Source organism: Diplotaxodon limnothrissa, linkage group LG3, assembly GCF_057381915.1.
Source record: "Diplotaxodon limnothrissa isolate DT_005_m linkage group LG3, D_limnothrissa_male_GT1.1, whole genome shotgun sequence".
NCBI lineage: Eukaryota > Metazoa > Chordata > Actinopteri > Cichliformes > Cichlidae > Diplotaxodon > Diplotaxodon limnothrissa.
The window spans coordinates 37,858,801-37,877,665 of NC_140598.1; the positions used below are offsets into that span (position 1 = coordinate 37,858,801).

An 18,865-nucleotide genomic window follows, 5' to 3' on the forward strand; every position below is an offset into this window, starting at 1 on the left:
TGGCTTACCAGGGGGTGGATGGGCTAATAAGAGAAGAGCGATCCAAGAGAATCACCTCAAGTCACACTTGGATCTGAGCTTTACACACACTCCCACTAAGGTGCAGTTTAAAACACGAGAGCACACTGAAGAGGAGATCAAACAACCAGGGCCCATCCACACTCAGTTTCTGAATGGAAAACACAAAAGATATGATTTAAATCACCAAAAAAGAATAACAACTGAACTCTTGCTGCATCAAATTCATCTGCTGAAACAGGCCGATGACCAGTGGCTCTAAAGAGTCTACTGTAAGTGATGTAATAAAAGTCAAAAGGAATGTACTAGTTAGTTTTTCACAAGCAAAATGTACACAAAACAATAAAATAAGAACCAGTTTAAAATAAACAAAACCAAACTATGTGATTTGGTTTTGTTTATTTTGCAATTTACCTTAACCCTTTACAGCCGATCGGAGCGGGCACGCTCTGTTTTGCGTAACTATTTTTAAATCCCGGTAGCTCTGCAACCAAGTAAGCTAGCGCAATAATTTTTTTTGCATATGAAACTGGAGGAGTTGTACTTACATCTTATGCCATCAGCTTGTCCTAGGTCACAGTTTCCTTCCACATATAGCTTTGCAAAAACTGCATAAAAATCACTTGCAGCAACAAAAACATGATATTCCAGAAACACGCTTCGCCGATCCATCAGCTGTTTGTAACACTTCCTATGTCCATCAGCGCGAACTATCACATGACCGCATGACCTGCCCGAAACCGGAAGTGACGTCATTTTGCGGAAATGTAGTTTTTTACGATCGGGGCCTTATGAGCTTGTGTTTTACTTGTTATGTGTTTTAAAAAGTTATGTTTGACTTTATGACTTTCTGTGTCGTTTCTGGGATGCTTAAGACTCATATTGCACTGCTGGAAATAGTTTATTTTGATGCATATGCTGTTATTTTGCAAATTTGCACTATAATATTTATTTTCGTTTTTCCTGCAGTATATAAAAATTGGTGTATTTCAAAAATAAAACTATGAAGACACTCAAAATAAATTTCCTGTGGTGGGAAACTAGTTTGTGTAACTTTTTTGTATTTACAGTTTTGAGGGATAAGCCTCTTAAATTTCTCTAACTAGAAATATATGTTAAAAAAACAAAAACGATTTTCAATTTTTTTGTAGTTTATTGCACTTTTTTGCAATTTATGTAATTACTATGCACCTAATGCAGACATATTATTAAAGTTTGGGCTATAATGGTTGTATTGATGTATAGCAACTTGAAATGCTCCCAAAAATGGCTCCACAGCATGTAAAAATATAATATAAGCTCTGGCGAACTTGGTTCTATGGTAGGTCTTAAAGGGTTAAAGAAACGGAAAACATTATGACACGATGACCTGGGTGACTGAGAACCTTTACAGACACTATGAGCAGTGTTGCACACATACATGCAGCTCAGATTGTTTTTTGAAGTGCCTCTAAATGCAGTCAAGCTTTTTAGGGTCCCTAAGCGAGAAGTATGCAACGAAAAAAAAAACAGGGTAGGAACAATGCAATATAATGAAAAGCGCTAAATAAAAGGATAGCTCATTATCGGCTTAAGGCAAAGCCTCCGAGGACATTCACAGGTCACATTTACTTTAGCCATGCAAACTGGGTTTGCACTCCCGTGCAGCCAGGCTACTCACGCTGTTTATGTTAGTAACTACATAAACTGTAATCTACTACCAACAGTCAAGATCTTAAATCAAAATAACACCGCAATATTCAAAACAGACACAGAATATTCAGCGTGATACTCGAAAATGTTAGTCTACCACAGGTGGGACTAATGATCTGACCAATTTCTCCTTTTTTCTACATACACTAAAGTGAGTCTGTGTCCTTTGAGGACACGAAGAAGAAAATGGCGACCTAACTTAACTTTCGGTTTCATTCTGACGAAAGGTTCTGTTCGGCGGCTCTAAGCTTGGCTAATTTCAGCTCTGATATCAATAACGTGACTGCATGACTATTTTTGAATTAACGTTTGTCCGTTTTTATGTAGCTGTAGTTGAGTTTAAAACAACTGACACTTTCTGCACCGACGGATGTATTTTTTTTTCTGATATGAAGAAGAATCGAAAACGTTTTCAAAGTTTCAAACCCTTTTAAAGTTTTCGAATATATGTACTAAGTTTAACAACATCAATTTTAAACTTTTTTATGGTGTAACATTACGCTACAAAAAAAGTCACCGACGGTATGTGCATGCAGGCGTCTTCAGATGTGCGCTGATTACTTACTGCGTATCTGCAGGTCGGAAACAGAAGAAACTCGGAGTCTGCAAAAAGACAGACAAACTCTGAAACTGCTCTCCGATTTTCTCCACTTTACTCCACAAGAAGTCCAAAATATTGAACTTTACGGAAAAGACGAACAAATGTCGACTATTCTTCCGACAACGGAAGCGCTCGCCGCTCACGCCCTGTAGCTACGTCACGACGGGTTTTTTTTAATTCCCTTCTAGACGACTGTAGTCTGAAACTCACTGAAACAGATGATGAACGCAATGAAAAACGACCGATCGTACCGTTTAAATATTTTTCATAACCTATTAAAAATTTACAACAACCGACCTTAGTGTTCTCCTTCAGGTCGATTAGCTTAGAACTTGTTTTATCGCTTCTCTTTGAAATAGATAGAAATTTAGTAACATGGCCTTACAAACCCAACATCTTAAGAGATCCACAGCTTATGGCTCTTCAATGGGGTGTCACAGGGTCCACAGGAAAAAAAAATTGTAAATGTAAAATAATAAAATAAATATTCTTCTGTAGCAATAACAAAGTATAACATAAATTATTCTGTAGTAATTACACAAGAATATCCAGTATTTTTACCTTTAGAAGATAAATTATTGAAATTAAATAATGATTTTCAGCGAGTTTAGTTATTTTACAATGTAACGCAAGTACATTGTAAGTAACTGTATTTAAAATACCTAAAAATGAACAGTAATTAGTTACTCTACTTTTTCAGTGGAAAAGTAATTTAAATAATTTAAATATAATTTAAATACACCCAACACTGGTTTTAATCTTTATTTAACCAGCAAGTCAAACTCCACTCTCCCAGCCCTTTTCAGACACCGCTTCCTGTAGATGTCTTTTATGGCAGTAACTGGTGCTCCTGAGTGAGGTGAGGTGAGGATGATGAGCAGCAGGATCCTGCAGATCATCTTCTCCCTGTGACGATAAAATTTGATTTGAGGAAGAACCTTTTCACACACACATATATATGTTTTAAATAAAAGTATAAAAAAATTAAACAGAGCTGAATCTTGTCTCACATGAACTTTCTCATCTTCTAAAACATTTTGGCGGCTACCCCTCAGCCTCTCAGCAGCTGCACTTCTGGTAAATGTGAAAATCACAGGTGATCTCAGAAAAGTTGACTCTGAACTTGAGGTCAAGATCACAGGGATTCAAACTCATCTCAGAGCTGACAACCTGTCTCTGAATGTGGACAAAACAAAAGAGATGATTGTTGAGTTCAGGAGAGCACGGAGAGATCACTGCCCACTTAACATCAATAGATCCTCTGTGGAAGTTGTCAAGAGCACCAGATTCCTTGGTCTCTACCTGGTGGAGAACCTCTCCTGGTCCCTCAACACCAGCTCCATAACCAAAAAGCCCAGCAGCGTGTCTACTTCCTGCAGAAGCAGAGGAAAGCCCATCTGCCATCATCCATTCTTACCACCTTCTACAGAGGGACTGTCGAGAGCATCCTGAGCAGCTGCATCACTGCCTGGTGTGGTAACTGCACCATATCGGATTGCAATACCCTACAATGGATAGTGAGAGCAGCTGAGAAGATCATTGGAGCCTCTCTTCCCTCCACCAAGGACACTTTCAGCACCCGCTCCATCTGCAACGCCACCAGCACTATGGAGGACCTCACACACACTTTTCACCCTGCTGCCTTCTGGAAAGAGGTACCGGAGCATTCGGGCCCTCACTGCCAGGCTATGGAACAGTTTCTTCCCCCAAGCCGTCAGACTCCTGAACACTCAGTGACTGGACACACACACACACACACACACACACACACACACACACACACACATCCATTGCTCTGTCTTGTGTCTGTGTCGCCCTGTTCTGTCTAGTGTTGCACTGTCTTGTCTTGTTTTCTTAGCAGTTTTTTGCAGATTGCACTTTACGTAGTCCCGTGTTTTTCTATTATATGTCATATGTAGCACCAGGGCCTCGGAGGAAAGCTGTCATTTCACTCTGTACTGTACGACTGCACATGGTAATGACAATAACAGACACTTGACACTTGACAGAGTCTGCAGCCACAGTTTCAGTGCAGCTCACCAGCACATCAAGAGTTAATGTTCGTCTATGATCCAAATCATGATCATTGTTCTGTGCACACTTTCAGCTACAAGATGTAAAATTGTCTGTTGACATCAAAGTGAAGTGTGTTGTTTTGTTACTCCAGTAACATGTTTAGATGTTTGCAGGCTGAGGAGTTTATCTGTACCCGTCCTTGCGTTTCTCCGTCTCTGGCAGCTGTCTACGAACCATGAGCTCCTCTCTACGAACCTGGAAGAACATGTGAAGTTTTTTCTGTTGATTTTACCCGGTGCATTTCACTCACTGACCTGCAAGATAAAAACTAAATATCAGTGTAACAGATTTTCATTTCATCAGAGCTCACAGATAAGTTGAGCATTAGCCAACAGGGGGCGTTTCTCACCAGAAAATAAATGAGGCAAAATTAAACAGGTCATGTGATCGGTGTTCTTTAAAAGTTCCTTTCAGACTCACTGGTTTATTTGAAAGTTGCATGTTAGTGCAGGATAAACAGGTTAGTTTGCTGCACTGTGATGGACTTAACAGAACAGTGTGTGACTGCTGCACAGTGGCTGTGGCTTCATGCTCAGTTTGGTTACATCAAGTGTAGCAGAGATGAATTTGCAGTTAAGCTCATGATGCTTAGATTCACTGAATTCCACCTTCATACCAGCTGAATAGTGTCTAATATAAAGGCAGCATAAACAATTTACTGTCAGTATAGAGGATGGAAATCAGCCTGTTCAACTAATGAAACATCAGCTGACATCTGGTTGAATTCACTTGTGTAAATCCACAAAGAGCAGCAAGTCAGCTGATCACAGCCTGTACATTCAGAAAATCTACTGAAGCTCTCAATAGAAATTATGTGAGTCATGATTCTTTTCCAGACACTGAGCCATTACAACTGATCTTAGGGTTCCTCCACCTGCTGAATCCACTTCAACCCCTGACTCCTCATTTTCCTGTTTAGAGACAAAGTCGCCCTCTACAATGTAGGCAACAGAAAATAGAGCCACTTTTTATTTTCCTTCTTTTTCTCTGCTCATGAGGCAGAGCTCAGCTACTTTTTACTTTCTTACTCTGAGTACATTTCAGAGCCTGTACTTTTTCACTTTTACTTAAGTAAAGACATTGAATCAGTACTTTAACTTTTACTGGAGCATTTTTAACACAGGTATCTGTACTTCTACTTAAGTACAACATGTGTGTACTTTTGCCACCTCTGCGTATCAGCCACATTAAAGTCTCCCTCTTCTGTGGTGCCGCCTTTACAATGTGTTAAAGTCTTCTTCATCATGATCTTGTTTCACCTCTGAGGGGAAATTTTGATGCTGGTCCTCTTTGTCTGTTCACTGCCTGCTGGAAACTTACCTGCTTGCTGCTGCTGCTCTTCCTCTCAGCTTGAAAACTCACCCGCCTGCCCTCCTGTCTGCACCTCTGCTCTGAAAAAGGAAAGGAAAGGTTAGACATGTTGTTCTTCTCCTCACTCCACCACACACCTGGAGAAACCCCCTCTCTGCAGCACTTGGCCTTGACAGCACAAGGTCCTGGACCACGTTTACATGTCTTCATAAGTTAACAGATGTGAAGTATTTTCACATACGGCCCTTAAAGCTTTTCTTAAAATGCTCCACAACACTTGGTTCAATCTGGCTTCATGCAGAGAAATGTGTGATGTTAAACTGAACCATCAGCTGATGCAAATGTTTATTATTAAACTCCTCGCCTTCATCTGTTGGAAGTTTAACAGGTACACGTCCCTCACTCATCCTCAAAAGCAGATGCAACAGATGCTCCTGCCTTGGTTTGAAGACACCTGCATGCATACTTAGAAAATCCATCTGTACATGTCAGTAAGTGTCTCACATTATCATTATCTGCACAATATTCACCCATATCAGCCAAATCAGCCTCAAACTGTTTGTCGATTCCACCAATCAAAACTCTGTTTCTGGGAAAAAGTCTTCATGCTGGTTTATGAAGTGTGTAAGTATCCTCCCTCTTTAAACAATGACAATGTTTCACCTCCAGTAGTGACAACATTACACCTGCTGATTCCCCTGCAGCTTTGAGAGGGTTATTCACACTGCCCAAACCCACCAAGTGAGCAGGGTCATGATATCATTTATGTCATGTGTTTTCCACGATCGCTATGAGACACAAGTGGTCAGACTCTGAGTGTTAACACATCTTATTTCATCCCCATCACACAAAAACACTCAGCAGTGCGCGCCTGTTTTATGCTTCCCACATCAACAGTTTCTCCTCTTGTGCAACAGACTTGCTGTGATCCAGGGAATTGTGCACCACATCATCATTTGCGTTACGCAGAACAAAGTGCACTTTATTCAGCTTGAGCCTGGAAGCTGATAAAGAGCATTCACTAATGTGTCGTTAATTCAAACTGGAAATGTAAGGCTGGAAACCTGTTTCAGAAATCCTCTGGATCGTAGCATGTTTCGCTGTTTAAAGGAGGGAAGGTGTGTTTAGATGATGCTTGCTGGTTGTAACAACCAGTATCCCCTGACACCACACCCTGAACCCACTGCTGCACTCCTCCCCTGCAGCCGAGCACAAACCACACTGACCACACACGGCTACTAAGAATCAACATGAACACGACAGAATTAACCAGCATTGTTAAAACAACAACTATCGAGGGCACACATTTGCTGGCTGTCTTAACTTGTTATCAGCTCCCAACACACATTATCAGCACATTTCCACACATGAGTGTTGTGAACACTGAGTGTTTATGTCACAAAGACAAACAAGCAAATTTTTGACAGTTTCAACGATTCACTGGATAAATTTACATCTGAGATAAAAACATGTTTTAGTGAAAAACTGCACATCCATGTTGTTTTCTGGAAGTGGGCGTGGGCGATGATTCTTGGGCACCGGGCGTACTGGTGGAGGCTTGGTGGGTGCAGAACCAGACGATGGTGTGGTAACCACTGGAGCAGATGGCAACGTGGCAGCCGCAGACGATAGAGCTGATGGTTGAGCAGGTGGAGGATGAACGGGCTCACCAGAGCCGCCAGCGGAGACGAGGAGGTGCCGGAGCAGTTCTCCTGAACCCCCAGCAGAGTCGAATGCAGAGCCAGCAGGTGCAGAAAAGTCCGGCTGAGGTGAAGCTAACTGTAGCTGCACAGGACACGTACAGTGCTAACAGTCTGTCTGAGCTTTGTCAGAAAGATGCAGTCCTCAGCTGACTGAATGAGCTCACCAGAGCTTTCAGCAGAGGATGGCAGCAAGTGAACAGGCCTGGGCTAGAGAGGAACCTGGAAACAGAGCTAAAGCCTGAACAAGTAATAGAGCTAGAAACTGAACTAGAGACTGAACTAGAGGCTGAGCTGGTGATAAAACAGGAAACTGAGCTGATATATGAGCTAATGGCTGAAACAAAAGTTGTAGTGGTGGTCGTGATGGTTGTTGAACTTGCGACTAATCAGGTAACTGACTCTTAGCTGCTCTCCTCTGGGGAACAGGGATGGGTACTGGGCCTGGCCGAACACCAACCATCCCCACCCGAGGAACAGATACGGGCGCAGGGACGAGCTGGGTTCTTCCTGTCTTTACCCTGGGCGCAGGAGCTAGCTGGACCTCTGCTGCTCCCACCCAAGGAACTGAAACGGGTGCAGGAGTCAGTGTCTCTGTTAGCACTGTAAGGGTGCAAGGGGAAGCTGGGCCCGAGCTGCCCTGGGAACAGGAACTGGAAGTGCAGAGCGGAGCTCAGGAGCAGTAACAGTCACTGGGCAAACTAGGTTAATGGTACAAAGACATTTTCAACTTGACACAGAGGGGTCGCTCTGAATAATGTCTTTAGAGTTCAAACACACAGTAGCGGAGTTTTCTGATTCAGGAGATACAGAGTCCACGGAAGACGAAACAGTGTTACTGTTGATCTATTTTTACTTATTTATTTATTTATTTATTTGATGGATCCGCCTTCCCCTTGTGTCGACCATTCTCACCTGCTGGTAAGCCTCAGTCCTGAACTCCTCCTCCCTGTATGGTTGAATGTGAAGTTGCTTTCCCTGTCTGGATAATAAATCTTGGAAGCACATCTCCTCCCTCTTTTTAGTCTAAAGAACCTGTGCGCCTGACTGTGTTAAACATACAAATATGCATTAAAGCCACTAAAGTGTCTTATAGTCCCTGTTAACACATGCCTGCTGACACATGATACACAGTAATATGTGTTTGAATACAACCTGAAACCTGTTAATGTTCTGATTTAACAGCAGATTTCTCCACATGCAGGACAGAGAAATTCCTGCCTCTGTCACACAAAAAGTGGAAAATAAATTTGTTTGACATTTTAATCACAATAACAAAGAAATAAACTGTTGGTAGATCCACTTTATACAATGAATCATTCATCAGTAAAAATCTAACTCAAATCAAATACAACAAATTCAACATTCATAGAAAAAACTCCAACCCTGCAGGGATCAAACATCTGATCAAACACCAGGGTTGGACACAGACTTTCTAATCTGACATCACAAAGTTATTCTGAAGCTGTAAATCTAATGTGAATGAATAGTGGCATTGTAAAGCGCTATATAAATCCAATCCATTATTATTATTATTATTATTAACAGAGGTTCCTGATAAATAGACTAATAAACAGAGAATAGCTGAACAGTTTCCGTGACGCAGACGTAAAAATGCATAAATGCTCCATGATTTTCATTTCTATCCATCATCTTGAACACTGATTATAAATGTGTTCACTTCATTATTGTGTGATTTGGTTTCTTCACGTGTCTCCTTCAGTGCAAATAAAGGACTGTTAGAGTGTGTGCTGTGTGTTTTTCTGATGCATGACAATCCTTTCCAACAAGTATTTCCAGCTGTTTGTCTCCACTCTGCACTTTAGTCTTTCTTCCTGTCATGTCTGTGTTTGTCCACCAGGTGTCTCCCTCAGCTCATTTTCTCCAAATCAGAAGATTCAGATTTGTGGAGACACTCTGCCTGCCAGACACAGCTCAGGGCAAAGAAACATGTCTATCCTCCACAAAATAAATGCTCCATGATTTTCATTTCTATCCATCATCTTGAACACTGACTATAAATGTGTTCACTTCATTATTGTGTGATTTGGCTTCTTCACGTGTCTCTGTATCTGAAAAATGACATTAAATGTCATCACTCTAGATACAATAATAACAATATAAAAAAAACTCAAACATTAAAATTTTTTTGTTGCATTTTAAAAATTCAAACCTCAAACACATTAAGTTTACAGTCATATATGATCAAGAAAATCAACAATCTTCACATTTCAGAAACTGGAAGCAGCTTTAAATGTGACTAAAATAATGATAAAACAATCAATTCTCTAATCATTGACTAACTGATGAATCACTGCAGCTCCAATATATTGTTGCATTTGACAACCCACTACAGCAACTACAGAATAAAACCACTAACCAGACTGATGACAGATTTCAAACATGCTGAATATGAAGAGTAGTATCATTTAAACTCACATGATTATCAGCCATAAGAACAAATTCAGATTTATATTGATGTAAGGTATATAAATGTAAGTACAGTTTGAATCAGTGCAATATTATTTTCACACATCAATGGACCACTGAACTTCTCAGCTTCTAAAATGTAAAGCCTCATTTAGAAACTACACAAGTACATATAATGGTCAGGGATCAACATGAACCTGTCTTCTCTGTTTGACTTTAATCAACTCTGCAGTGGCTTCAAGTCCAAGATAAAGTCCAGCATAGAGCGGCTGAGTGAATGTGGTCTGGACTCTGTGGAGGAGAGTCATGGTTTCAGAGACGCTGTAGAAAGACAGAATACCTGCTCTGTGATCCAGGTACACTCCTACTCTGGAGGACCGAGGACCTGAGAGGACAGTTTGGACATTGTTGTGAATAAATTTATAACTGTTTGTGTAATAATATAATGCCCAAGATTTGTCATTGTTTCCAAATAAACATTCATAGCCCCCCCCTGCTCTGCTGATATTCTTGTATGCGACTGCTACATAAACTCCTCCCCCTCTCCACTCCACCTCCCAGTAACAACGTCCAGTCAGACTCTCTCTACTCAGGACCTGTAGACATCCAGTGAATCTGTCTGGATGATCAGAATAAGACTGTTGTTGTTCCATAAATGTTACTTTTCTGTTCCCCTCAGATAATAACAGATGTGTGTTTGCTGTGTTTGGATCCAGTGTGATTTCACGTGAACATTTTAAGAATCCAGCTCTGGTCTTTGGCTCTGCTGGTGACAGTAAAACATCCACTTCAGTGACTGTCAGTGAGATGTTTGTCCATTCCTTTCTCAGAATGTCCTGTAGTTTATCTCTGGTCTCTGACACAGCTGCTGTCACATCCTCAAAGTAGCTCAGAGGACGAATATTGATGCTGGATGAGTGTGTAGACTCACTGAGTGCTGACAGTGAGGGGTAGTTGTGTAGAAACTGGTTGTGATCCTCTGTGTGTGAGAGCTGCTCCAGCTCGCCGTCTTTCCTCTTCAGCTCAGCGATCTCCTGCTCCAGCTTCTCCTGAAGCTCTTTGACTCGACTCACTTCAGTTTCCTGCTGGGATCTGACCTGCTGCTTCACATCAGAGCTTCTTTTCTGGAGGAGACGGATCAGCTCAGTGAACATCTTCTCACTGTCCTCCACTGCTTTATCAGCAGAGCCATTGATGGCCTCCACCTCCTGTTGAAGCAGCTTCACATCTTTCTCTCGCTCCTGGATTCTCTGCTGGATGTTTAGTCGTCTCACCTCGAGCTCCTTCTGCTTCTCAGTCCTTTCTGCTGCAGCTGGGACTGTTTCGTGGCCTTTATGTTCATCCATTGTGCAGAGATAACAGATACTCTGCTGATCAGTACGACAGAAAATCTTCATCACCTCATCATGACGAGAGCAGATGTTCTCCTGGAGCTTCTTGGAGGGGGCCACCAGCTTGTGTTTCTTTAACGGAGCTGCATCATAGTGAGGTTGGAGGTGTTTCTCACAGTAAGAGGCCAGACAGACTAAACAGGACTTGATGGCTTTCAGCTTCCTCCCAGTGCAGACATCACAGGCCACATCTTCAGGTCCAGCATAGCAGTGATCAGCTGGAGCAGCTTGGAGTCCAGTCTTCTTCAGCTGCTCCACTAAAGCTGCTAACATGGTGTTTTTCTCCAGGACAGGCCTCGGTGTGAAAGTCTTCCTGCACTGAGGGCAGCTGTGGATTCCCTTCCTGTCCTCTTCATCCCAGAAGCTTTTAATACAGTTCCTGCAGTAGCTGTGTCCACAGGCTGTAGTCACCGGATCCTTCAGTAGATCCAAACAGATGGAACAAGAGAAGGTTTCTCGGTCCAGCTGAACTCCTTTCTGTGCCATTTCTCCTCTCAGTGTCAGTGACTGTGGGAGTTTCTCTTCCTTATAACTGAAACTAGTCTGAGCTCTGATCTCAACAACATGTTTCTGCAGTGAATGGAGCCTGTCTTGTTTATCAGGCTGTGTCTCATTCCAGGAAGAGGAGCTGTTTGAGAGCGATACTGTGTGTTTAACCCTTTTCATTTACAGCAGATCACAGAGCCTGTGTCAGCTCAGCTCAGAATCAAACAGTGAAGCTGACCTGTGTAAGTCAGCAGGTCAGACAATATGTTAATGAGGGCAAATCTACAAAGCAGTAATGAACTTTTCATAAACCACATTTAATACAAATCTATGATACGTCCATAAGTCTGCACCGTCTGAAACCTCCTCACATTTCAGCCTCATTTCTCATCATATTGTGATCTACAGTTATTTATGGTTCAGTGAGTTTTGCTTGGAGTTTCCAGCTTCTGAGAGCATTATTTACATCACTGAAGTATTTATGATTCCCCTGGTATAAAAAAGCTAAAGAATTGAAATGTAAGAAATCTGTCCTCTCCTCATCCTTCACCACCCTCAGGGTGACCTTCATTTTCTTTGCTCTCTTTACCTTCATCATCCTCTGCATCGTCTTCTTGCTCACTGTCTGCACACACACACACACACACACACACACACACGCACACACACGCACACACACACACACACACACACACACACACACACACACACACACACACACACACACACACACCTCTACATCAATGAAGGAAACTGCACAGATATGAGCCTCTTAACCTGCTCACAGCCTCATACTGTTTTTAACATCAGAGGTCAGCAAGGATCGCCATAACAACTGTAACTAATACCAGAATAGGTCAAAGGTCAGCGTTGTTAAAGTGGTTAAATATATGAAATACTCAACAGTGTGTCAGAGAGAAGGGAGCAGCTATCAGTCTGAGTCATACACTGAGCAGTTTGGCAGCATTCATGGTTTTATTGACACAGTTATGATCAGTTTGAAGTGTTGCAGCATGTTCACTCCTGCTCTGCATGTTGTGCAGTTACTCATGTGTTAAACTGTGTGTGTGCAGGCTGTGGCTCTGTTTCACTTCCACAGTTCAACTACAGAGGGCGCTAAAATACACATGTGGTATACCACATGTGTATACACATGTGGTATACCACATGGGTATACCACATGTGTATACACATGTGTATACAACCGGTGGTACACATACCGGTGGTATACCATGGTATCCAGCCGGTGATGATCTGCAGATCATCACCGGCTGGAACCATCACCGCCTCACTCGGAACACTTACCCCTCTCATGCAGATCCTCCACCTACAATAAGTAACACAGTTCTTGTCCATATTTGGTCTTTCCTGACCTGCAGAAAAACACCTTCTGAACTTTATCTCCTCTCGTTACAGTGACTCAAAAGTCTCCTGGTTTCGTTCCCTCAGCCTGACTTCCCTTTTCCCCACGTCACAGAATTCATATGTGTATAGTTTCCTAGTACTTCATGTTTGTTGTACAGTTCACGTTTGCTAAACTACTTCTTAGAATCTCACGTACATCATGGTTCACAGTTCATAGTCACATCATAGCTGTGATTCTGTGTTTGTAAATAACTTCTTGTTATCATGTTTCCCAGTGACTCTGTTTGTATCTGCAATTGAGTCCGTTTGTCTGGTTTGGTCTCTGACTGTGACACAGTGACGGTGATGAGGCTGAATACTGGGCTGTTTTGTCACATGGTGCAAGCAGAATCATCTGCAGCTCAACGTAACAAATAAACACAACAAATAAATGGATCTGGCTGTATGGGTACTTAATAATCAAGCTGGCAGTAATGTTGTGGTGTTTAGTAGACAGGAGGGTGGGGAGTGTGAGAGGAAATGACACACAGGACATGGTTTGAGGTAGATTCATACCCAGGCCCTGCAGTGAGGACTATAACCTTCACTACATTGGTCATCTGCTCAGCCAGGTTAACTATAACAACACTGTCAATTCAGTCTGACAGTGAGTTAGTGAGTTAATGACAGTGAGTCAAACCCACTCCCTCCTCCAACTATGACGGCCTAGACAGAGACTTTATGCAAGCTTCTTTGAAGCTAGCAGACAGTGAAGGTGAAGGTGAGCATAACTGAGTTCTAGCGGCTCGTTCTTACTTTAATAACTGGTAAATTTCACTGAAGTTCAAAAGAACTCTCAAACCACCAGGAAGGAGACAACAGAAGTATTTATTTTTACCTTCATTGTAATTTCTTCCTTTACCTAAGCTGGTGAGAGGTTGTTGTTGTTGTTGTTGCTTTCAGTTTGTAAGATTCCTGCATGAAATAATATGATCGAATATTTTTAATTTTATATTTTAAATGGTTTACTGTTGTCTATCAGGTAGAGAAATACATCTCTGGGTATCTCTGTTTAGCCTGCTGTTCTTGCTACATAACAGGGATATGTGTTTTCCTCTGCAGAGATTACAAAAGGGTTCATGTTCAAAGAAAGACTTTAAATCCATTTTCAATTTTGTGCCATTTGGCTAATTGTGCCATTTACTTTCAATATTTTATATAAAATAATGTCAAAATGAGACAGCAAAAAAAAAAAAATTGATTTCTAAACAAATTAATTAATATGCCTCTTTATTCCTAAGAAAACAGTCAGCTTTGAGATGTTGTTTATTTTTGCTTTTTAGATAGCACAGAAAGGAAACAGGAGGGTGATGAGAGTGTGAGGGGAAATGACACAGGAAATGGTCGGAGGCAGAATCAGACCCGGGCCCTGCAGTGAGGACTCTAGTTTTATCCATCTGTTAAGCTGGTGAGAGGTTTTTGTTGTTGCTTATAAATTCAGTTTGTAAGATTTCTGCATGGGATGATTTGATCAGATATTTTTAGCTTTATATCAACTCTATGATTTATTTTGAGTATTTAATGTTAAATAATCTCAGAGTGCAACATCAAGAAATGATGGTGATTCATAAATAAATAAATAAATAAATAAATATCCTTTTTATTCCTTAAGCCAAACACAATATTCAGATGAGAATAAAATGCCAGGAACATTTTATAACCTGGAGAAAAAAAATCAATGTGCTTCATGTGTTGCTCTCAGAGGTTGAACCAGCTGTCGTCAGGTTTTCAAAGTCAAATTTGGTCTGAAACTCTTTTCATTCACACTTACGGCATCAGGGAAACTTCACAGTACTGATCTACATCATCGTGTGATGGATGGATCCAAAAAAAGTTAAAGGAAGTGATAAAAAGGAAACAACTCATTCAGTAACTTCAGTTTTCTGATGATCTGACAGAGTGAAGAGTCAGACGCTGTTCTTCTGAAGTTTAACGACTTTTCTGCATCAGAATGAAAATCCTCCATTTTCTCTTCTTCTGCTTCTTGTCAGGTGAGGACTGATGATCTTAATGTTGCTCTTTAATTCAAAATATACTCAACTTTATAAAACACTTTATGAAATACATTTATCTACATACACTAAATAATGTTGTGATTATCCATCTTCTTTTAAATGTATTATTATTATTTTTCATCTGACAGGTCCAGCTGGGCTCGTCAAGGCAAAACATAATATTTGGTCTGCAGCTGAAGGATTTAATGGCACGCTTAACTGCAACTTATCTTTGTCTGGAAGCACAAAGTTCTTCTGTAAGGAAAAATGTGAGATGGAAGCACAGCTCAGAGTGGCAGATACAGCATGAAGTATAAAGATGGATCTCCAAGAAGAGGAATTGTGTTTTTAAGCTTCTCACAAATGATCAAGTCTGACGCAGGAATGTACAGGTGTGGTTTGGGAAGATCTTCTGCTCCAGATTCATACTTTGACTTTGAGGTCAGAGTTTCAAATGGTGAGTTTTTACTAAAGGTGGGTGGAATTGAAAATGTGGAGACCCCCCAGGTCTAATTTAGTAATGTGGACCACTTTTAGATCAACCTGTTCAATCAATAAATACAAGCACATTTTACCTGTTATTGCACTTAAGTGTCCATGTTATATGGCATGTGACAACTGTACTAAGATAACGTTTTAGCACCTCAGTGTAAAGCCTACAATAATATTCAATGATTTATTGATTCAAATTTAGGCTCTGCTAAAACTGAGTTTTACACCACCTCCAACTATCAAAGTCTAAAGCAAAATCTTGCTTTTGTTCAGATTTTCTTTTGTCTATAACTGATTTTGAGCATCAGTATCATGGTTTACATCATGATTTAAATAGATGAAATCTACTAATTTAATTCCTATGATGGAGAGTAACAGAAGAAATGTTTGACCTAAAAAGTTGATGATCTTCCAAGAGTGTCATCATGCTAAAAAGAAGTTAGTCACCTTTTTTATATACAGGCTCATCTTCAAGCTGTGAGTCCTGAGAAATGCCTCAAAAAATAAGACAAGTGAACTCCCAGGGTCTATAACTATAACGCTGCCCTCTAAGTTCATAGTATGAATGTTACGTTTTGCATGGCTTCATTAAATATGCAACAACAAGTTTTGATTCTCAGAGGATCAGGTAAGAATGTGTTTTTCAGATTTTTCTGATTGATTATGAAATGATAACTGTGCTCATTTGATCCATGAAATATAATCATAATACAACAGTGTAAAAAATGACCCAACACACTAGTATGTTGTATGTTGTATGCTTGTGGGGTGTTTATTGAAGTGCCACACACGTGGCTGTACGTTTCGGCACATAACTCATAAGCACACAAACTCTCTCTCTCAGGTCTCCGCCTTCACTATATATATAGGGAGAAACCTCAATGGTTAAATGACCACCACCTGTCCCTCCAGCCTCCTTGGCACTGCCCCCTTGAGCTCACTGCCCCACTCCTCCCCTGCAGCTGAGCCAGGGACCACACCTCCCCCACAAACTGGTTCAGTTCAGACTAATTAATGTTCTTCTATTTCACAGATCTGGATAAAAACGTTGGTTTTTATCGCACACAAACTGAGGGAGAAAAGATCACATTGGTATGTTCCAACAACACGTATGGACACAGGAAGTTCTTTTGTAAGAATGAGTGTAAGAATGAAGGGGAGATCCTCATTGACACAACCAATAACAAATCTGAGAGTGGCAGATACAGCATTGAATACAGACCAGGATCTGTGTACGGACTGTATGCAACCATCACACAGTCGTCCAAGTCAGACACAGGAAAGTACATCTGTGGTTATGGAAACCCTCTGTCTCCTGATTCATATGCGAATGAATATGTTCTTGTCATTGATGGTAAGTTTCTTTTCAAAATAGTAAAAATAACTTTTAACTTTTGGTGGTTTTGAGGTGAGATTGCTGTTACTGCCAGAGATCAGCTGATTGGTTGAGACATCATTATACCTTTCTAACATCAAATAAAGGACAAATTGTTGAAGTCTGGATGTCCGATCTCAGAGTATTAATTTCCTGTTGTGCTGATAAATTTATTCCTCTGTTCATTCACAAATATAAACCATATTTCTTATGAAGCTTTAAAAAACATACAGATATTTAAATACAGTAAGTTTCACAATCATAATGTGCACTAATAATTTTTAATCAGAGCACATATTATATACAAAACATCACTTTTTATATTATTAAAAGTTTTTTAACTATTTGAAATCTAAGGTTATGTGTGTTTAAGAAGTGTGAGCTCCACTTTGAATCATGTTTATAAAGTTGTGATGATGGAGCTAAAATTGAGGTCAAAACATCATCATCATCATCATCATCATCATCATCATCATCTTTCACTAAAGCTGAGTGTTTCTACTCTTGCAGGTGAAAACAGATGTAGTGCGCTTTATATGCTTTATATGAGATTTCCCAGTCTAATGTGTAAAAGAGTATCAGCTTATCCATCAGCTGATCTGATGACACTGACACTGAATGTGACTTTGTGGTTTATCTGAAAAAGTAATAATGATGTAAAGAACAGGAAAGCAGGCAGCTGAGTGATTACAGATCTTCCCTATTGAACTTACTCATAAGCTTCATGTTAATGCTGCATTTAGTGCTTCATACATGTTTGTATTTACCTGTATGATGATATGATTCGTTTTACTGCATTTGTCTGTATCGCTATTGATTTAGTATTGATATTTTTTCTGTTTGTTGTTCACAGATTCAAACCCACCTGCTTCCACACTGCAGACAGCAACAACACAGAGTGAAAGTGTCACTGCAGGAGTCTCTACACATTGTCCTGACTCCTCCTGGCTTCTGGTTGTGCGTGCGTCCGTGGATGGTGTTTTGCTGATGGCTGTTTTCCTCATGCTCTGCTACATTAGTAAGACAAGGAGGAACTTTGGACTGAACACCAGAGAAAATGACACAAACATGGAGGTGAGTTTGTGTCACTTGTTTTCATCACTTGTCTGTTGTTGCAGGTTTCAGTGAGTGTTGTTGATTCATGCTGTCAGTGTGACTTTCTTAGTTAAATTTTATTGAAAAGAGGTGATGTTACCTGTTATTATGGTTTCTTCAATAATATCCTTGTAGTGTTAGTCCAATAATCACACAACTGGTATGTTAACGCCAACTTTAATGGTCGCCTTCTTTCGTTCAACCACACAAAAAAAACTGACCCTCCAAAACTTCTACTCCCCCTTCCCACCTGCACGTAGCCATGCCCCCCTTCACTGGACACTTGCGCAGTGGGACAGATTGCAGATTGGCAAGATGTTGTGTGTACCACCACCAGTGCTGAGCTCAGAATAGAGTGCAGCCAGAAAAACAGCACTGTCGATCCCATCTGCAAGGGCCAAAGTCTCTCCTGCTAGTGTACCCCGTACCACCCTCCTGATCCGTTTCAACTGCCCACATATGGGCAAAAACCTTCTCCCATCAACATGATAAAATGTCCACCTTGTGTCCTCCGTCTGAGAGGTTTCCCATGGAGGAATCACTAAACACCACTAATTTGAGGGATTTGCTTTCACCCAAGAACTGAAACCTCAGCGTAACCTCCTCCGATTTAAGTTTTCTGATCAGTTTGTTTGTGCAGTGCATTGTCTGAATAGTAGCATGTTTTGTGCTTGATGCCAGGATGGAAATGTAACACATGATGTCGGGTCTGCTCTGTCTTGCTACCCACAGTATCTGTCCAATCTTGGATTTTAACATGTCCATCTCTGTATCTGTTAAAGAAGCCTCCCGGTGTGGTG

The 18,865-nt window shown here is 40.8% G+C and overlaps 2 protein-coding genes and 1 long non-coding RNA gene across 3 annotated transcripts in view; 1 reads left to right on the forward strand and 2 right to left on the reverse strand.

Moving 5' to 3' along the window:
* The window catches only part of LOC146635718 (uncharacterized), a 10,008-nt gene extending 7,562 nt beyond the window's left edge, over positions 1-2,446 (reverse strand). Inside the window, exons 1-2 of the long non-coding RNA XR_014905268.1 lie at positions 2,276-2,446; positions 9-169 (exon numbers count right to left, since the gene is read on the reverse strand). This is a non-coding gene — a long non-coding RNA (uncharacterized LOC146635718). The remainder of the gene's footprint in view (positions 1-8; positions 170-2,275) is intronic.
* Positions 1-18,865, forward strand: part of LOC146635716 (polymeric immunoglobulin receptor-like) — a 44,864-nt gene that overhangs the window by 21,118 nt on the left and 4,881 nt on the right. Inside the window, exons 3-4 of the mRNA XM_085350198.1 lie at positions 16,629-16,949; positions 17,857-18,044. Coding sequence (XP_085206324.1) covers positions 16,629-16,949; positions 17,857-18,044 — 509 coding nt within the window. The remainder of the gene's footprint in view (positions 1-16,628; positions 16,950-17,856; positions 18,045-18,865) is intronic.
* On the reverse strand, positions 9,919-11,726 carry LOC146635719 (tripartite motif-containing protein 16-like). The gene has a single exon (XM_085348336.1). It carries the CDS (start codon positions 11,703-11,705, stop codon positions 10,008-10,010), a length of 1,698 nt encoding a protein of 565 aa, XP_085204462.1. The 5' UTR covers positions 11,706-11,726; the 3' UTR covers positions 9,919-10,007.

What these genes read in the sequence shown, in the direction of transcription:
- LOC146635719 (XM_085348336.1), bottom strand. Translation starts at nt 11,705, where the DNA reads ATGGCACAGAAAGGAGTTCAGCTGGACCGAGAAACCTTCTCTTGTTCC.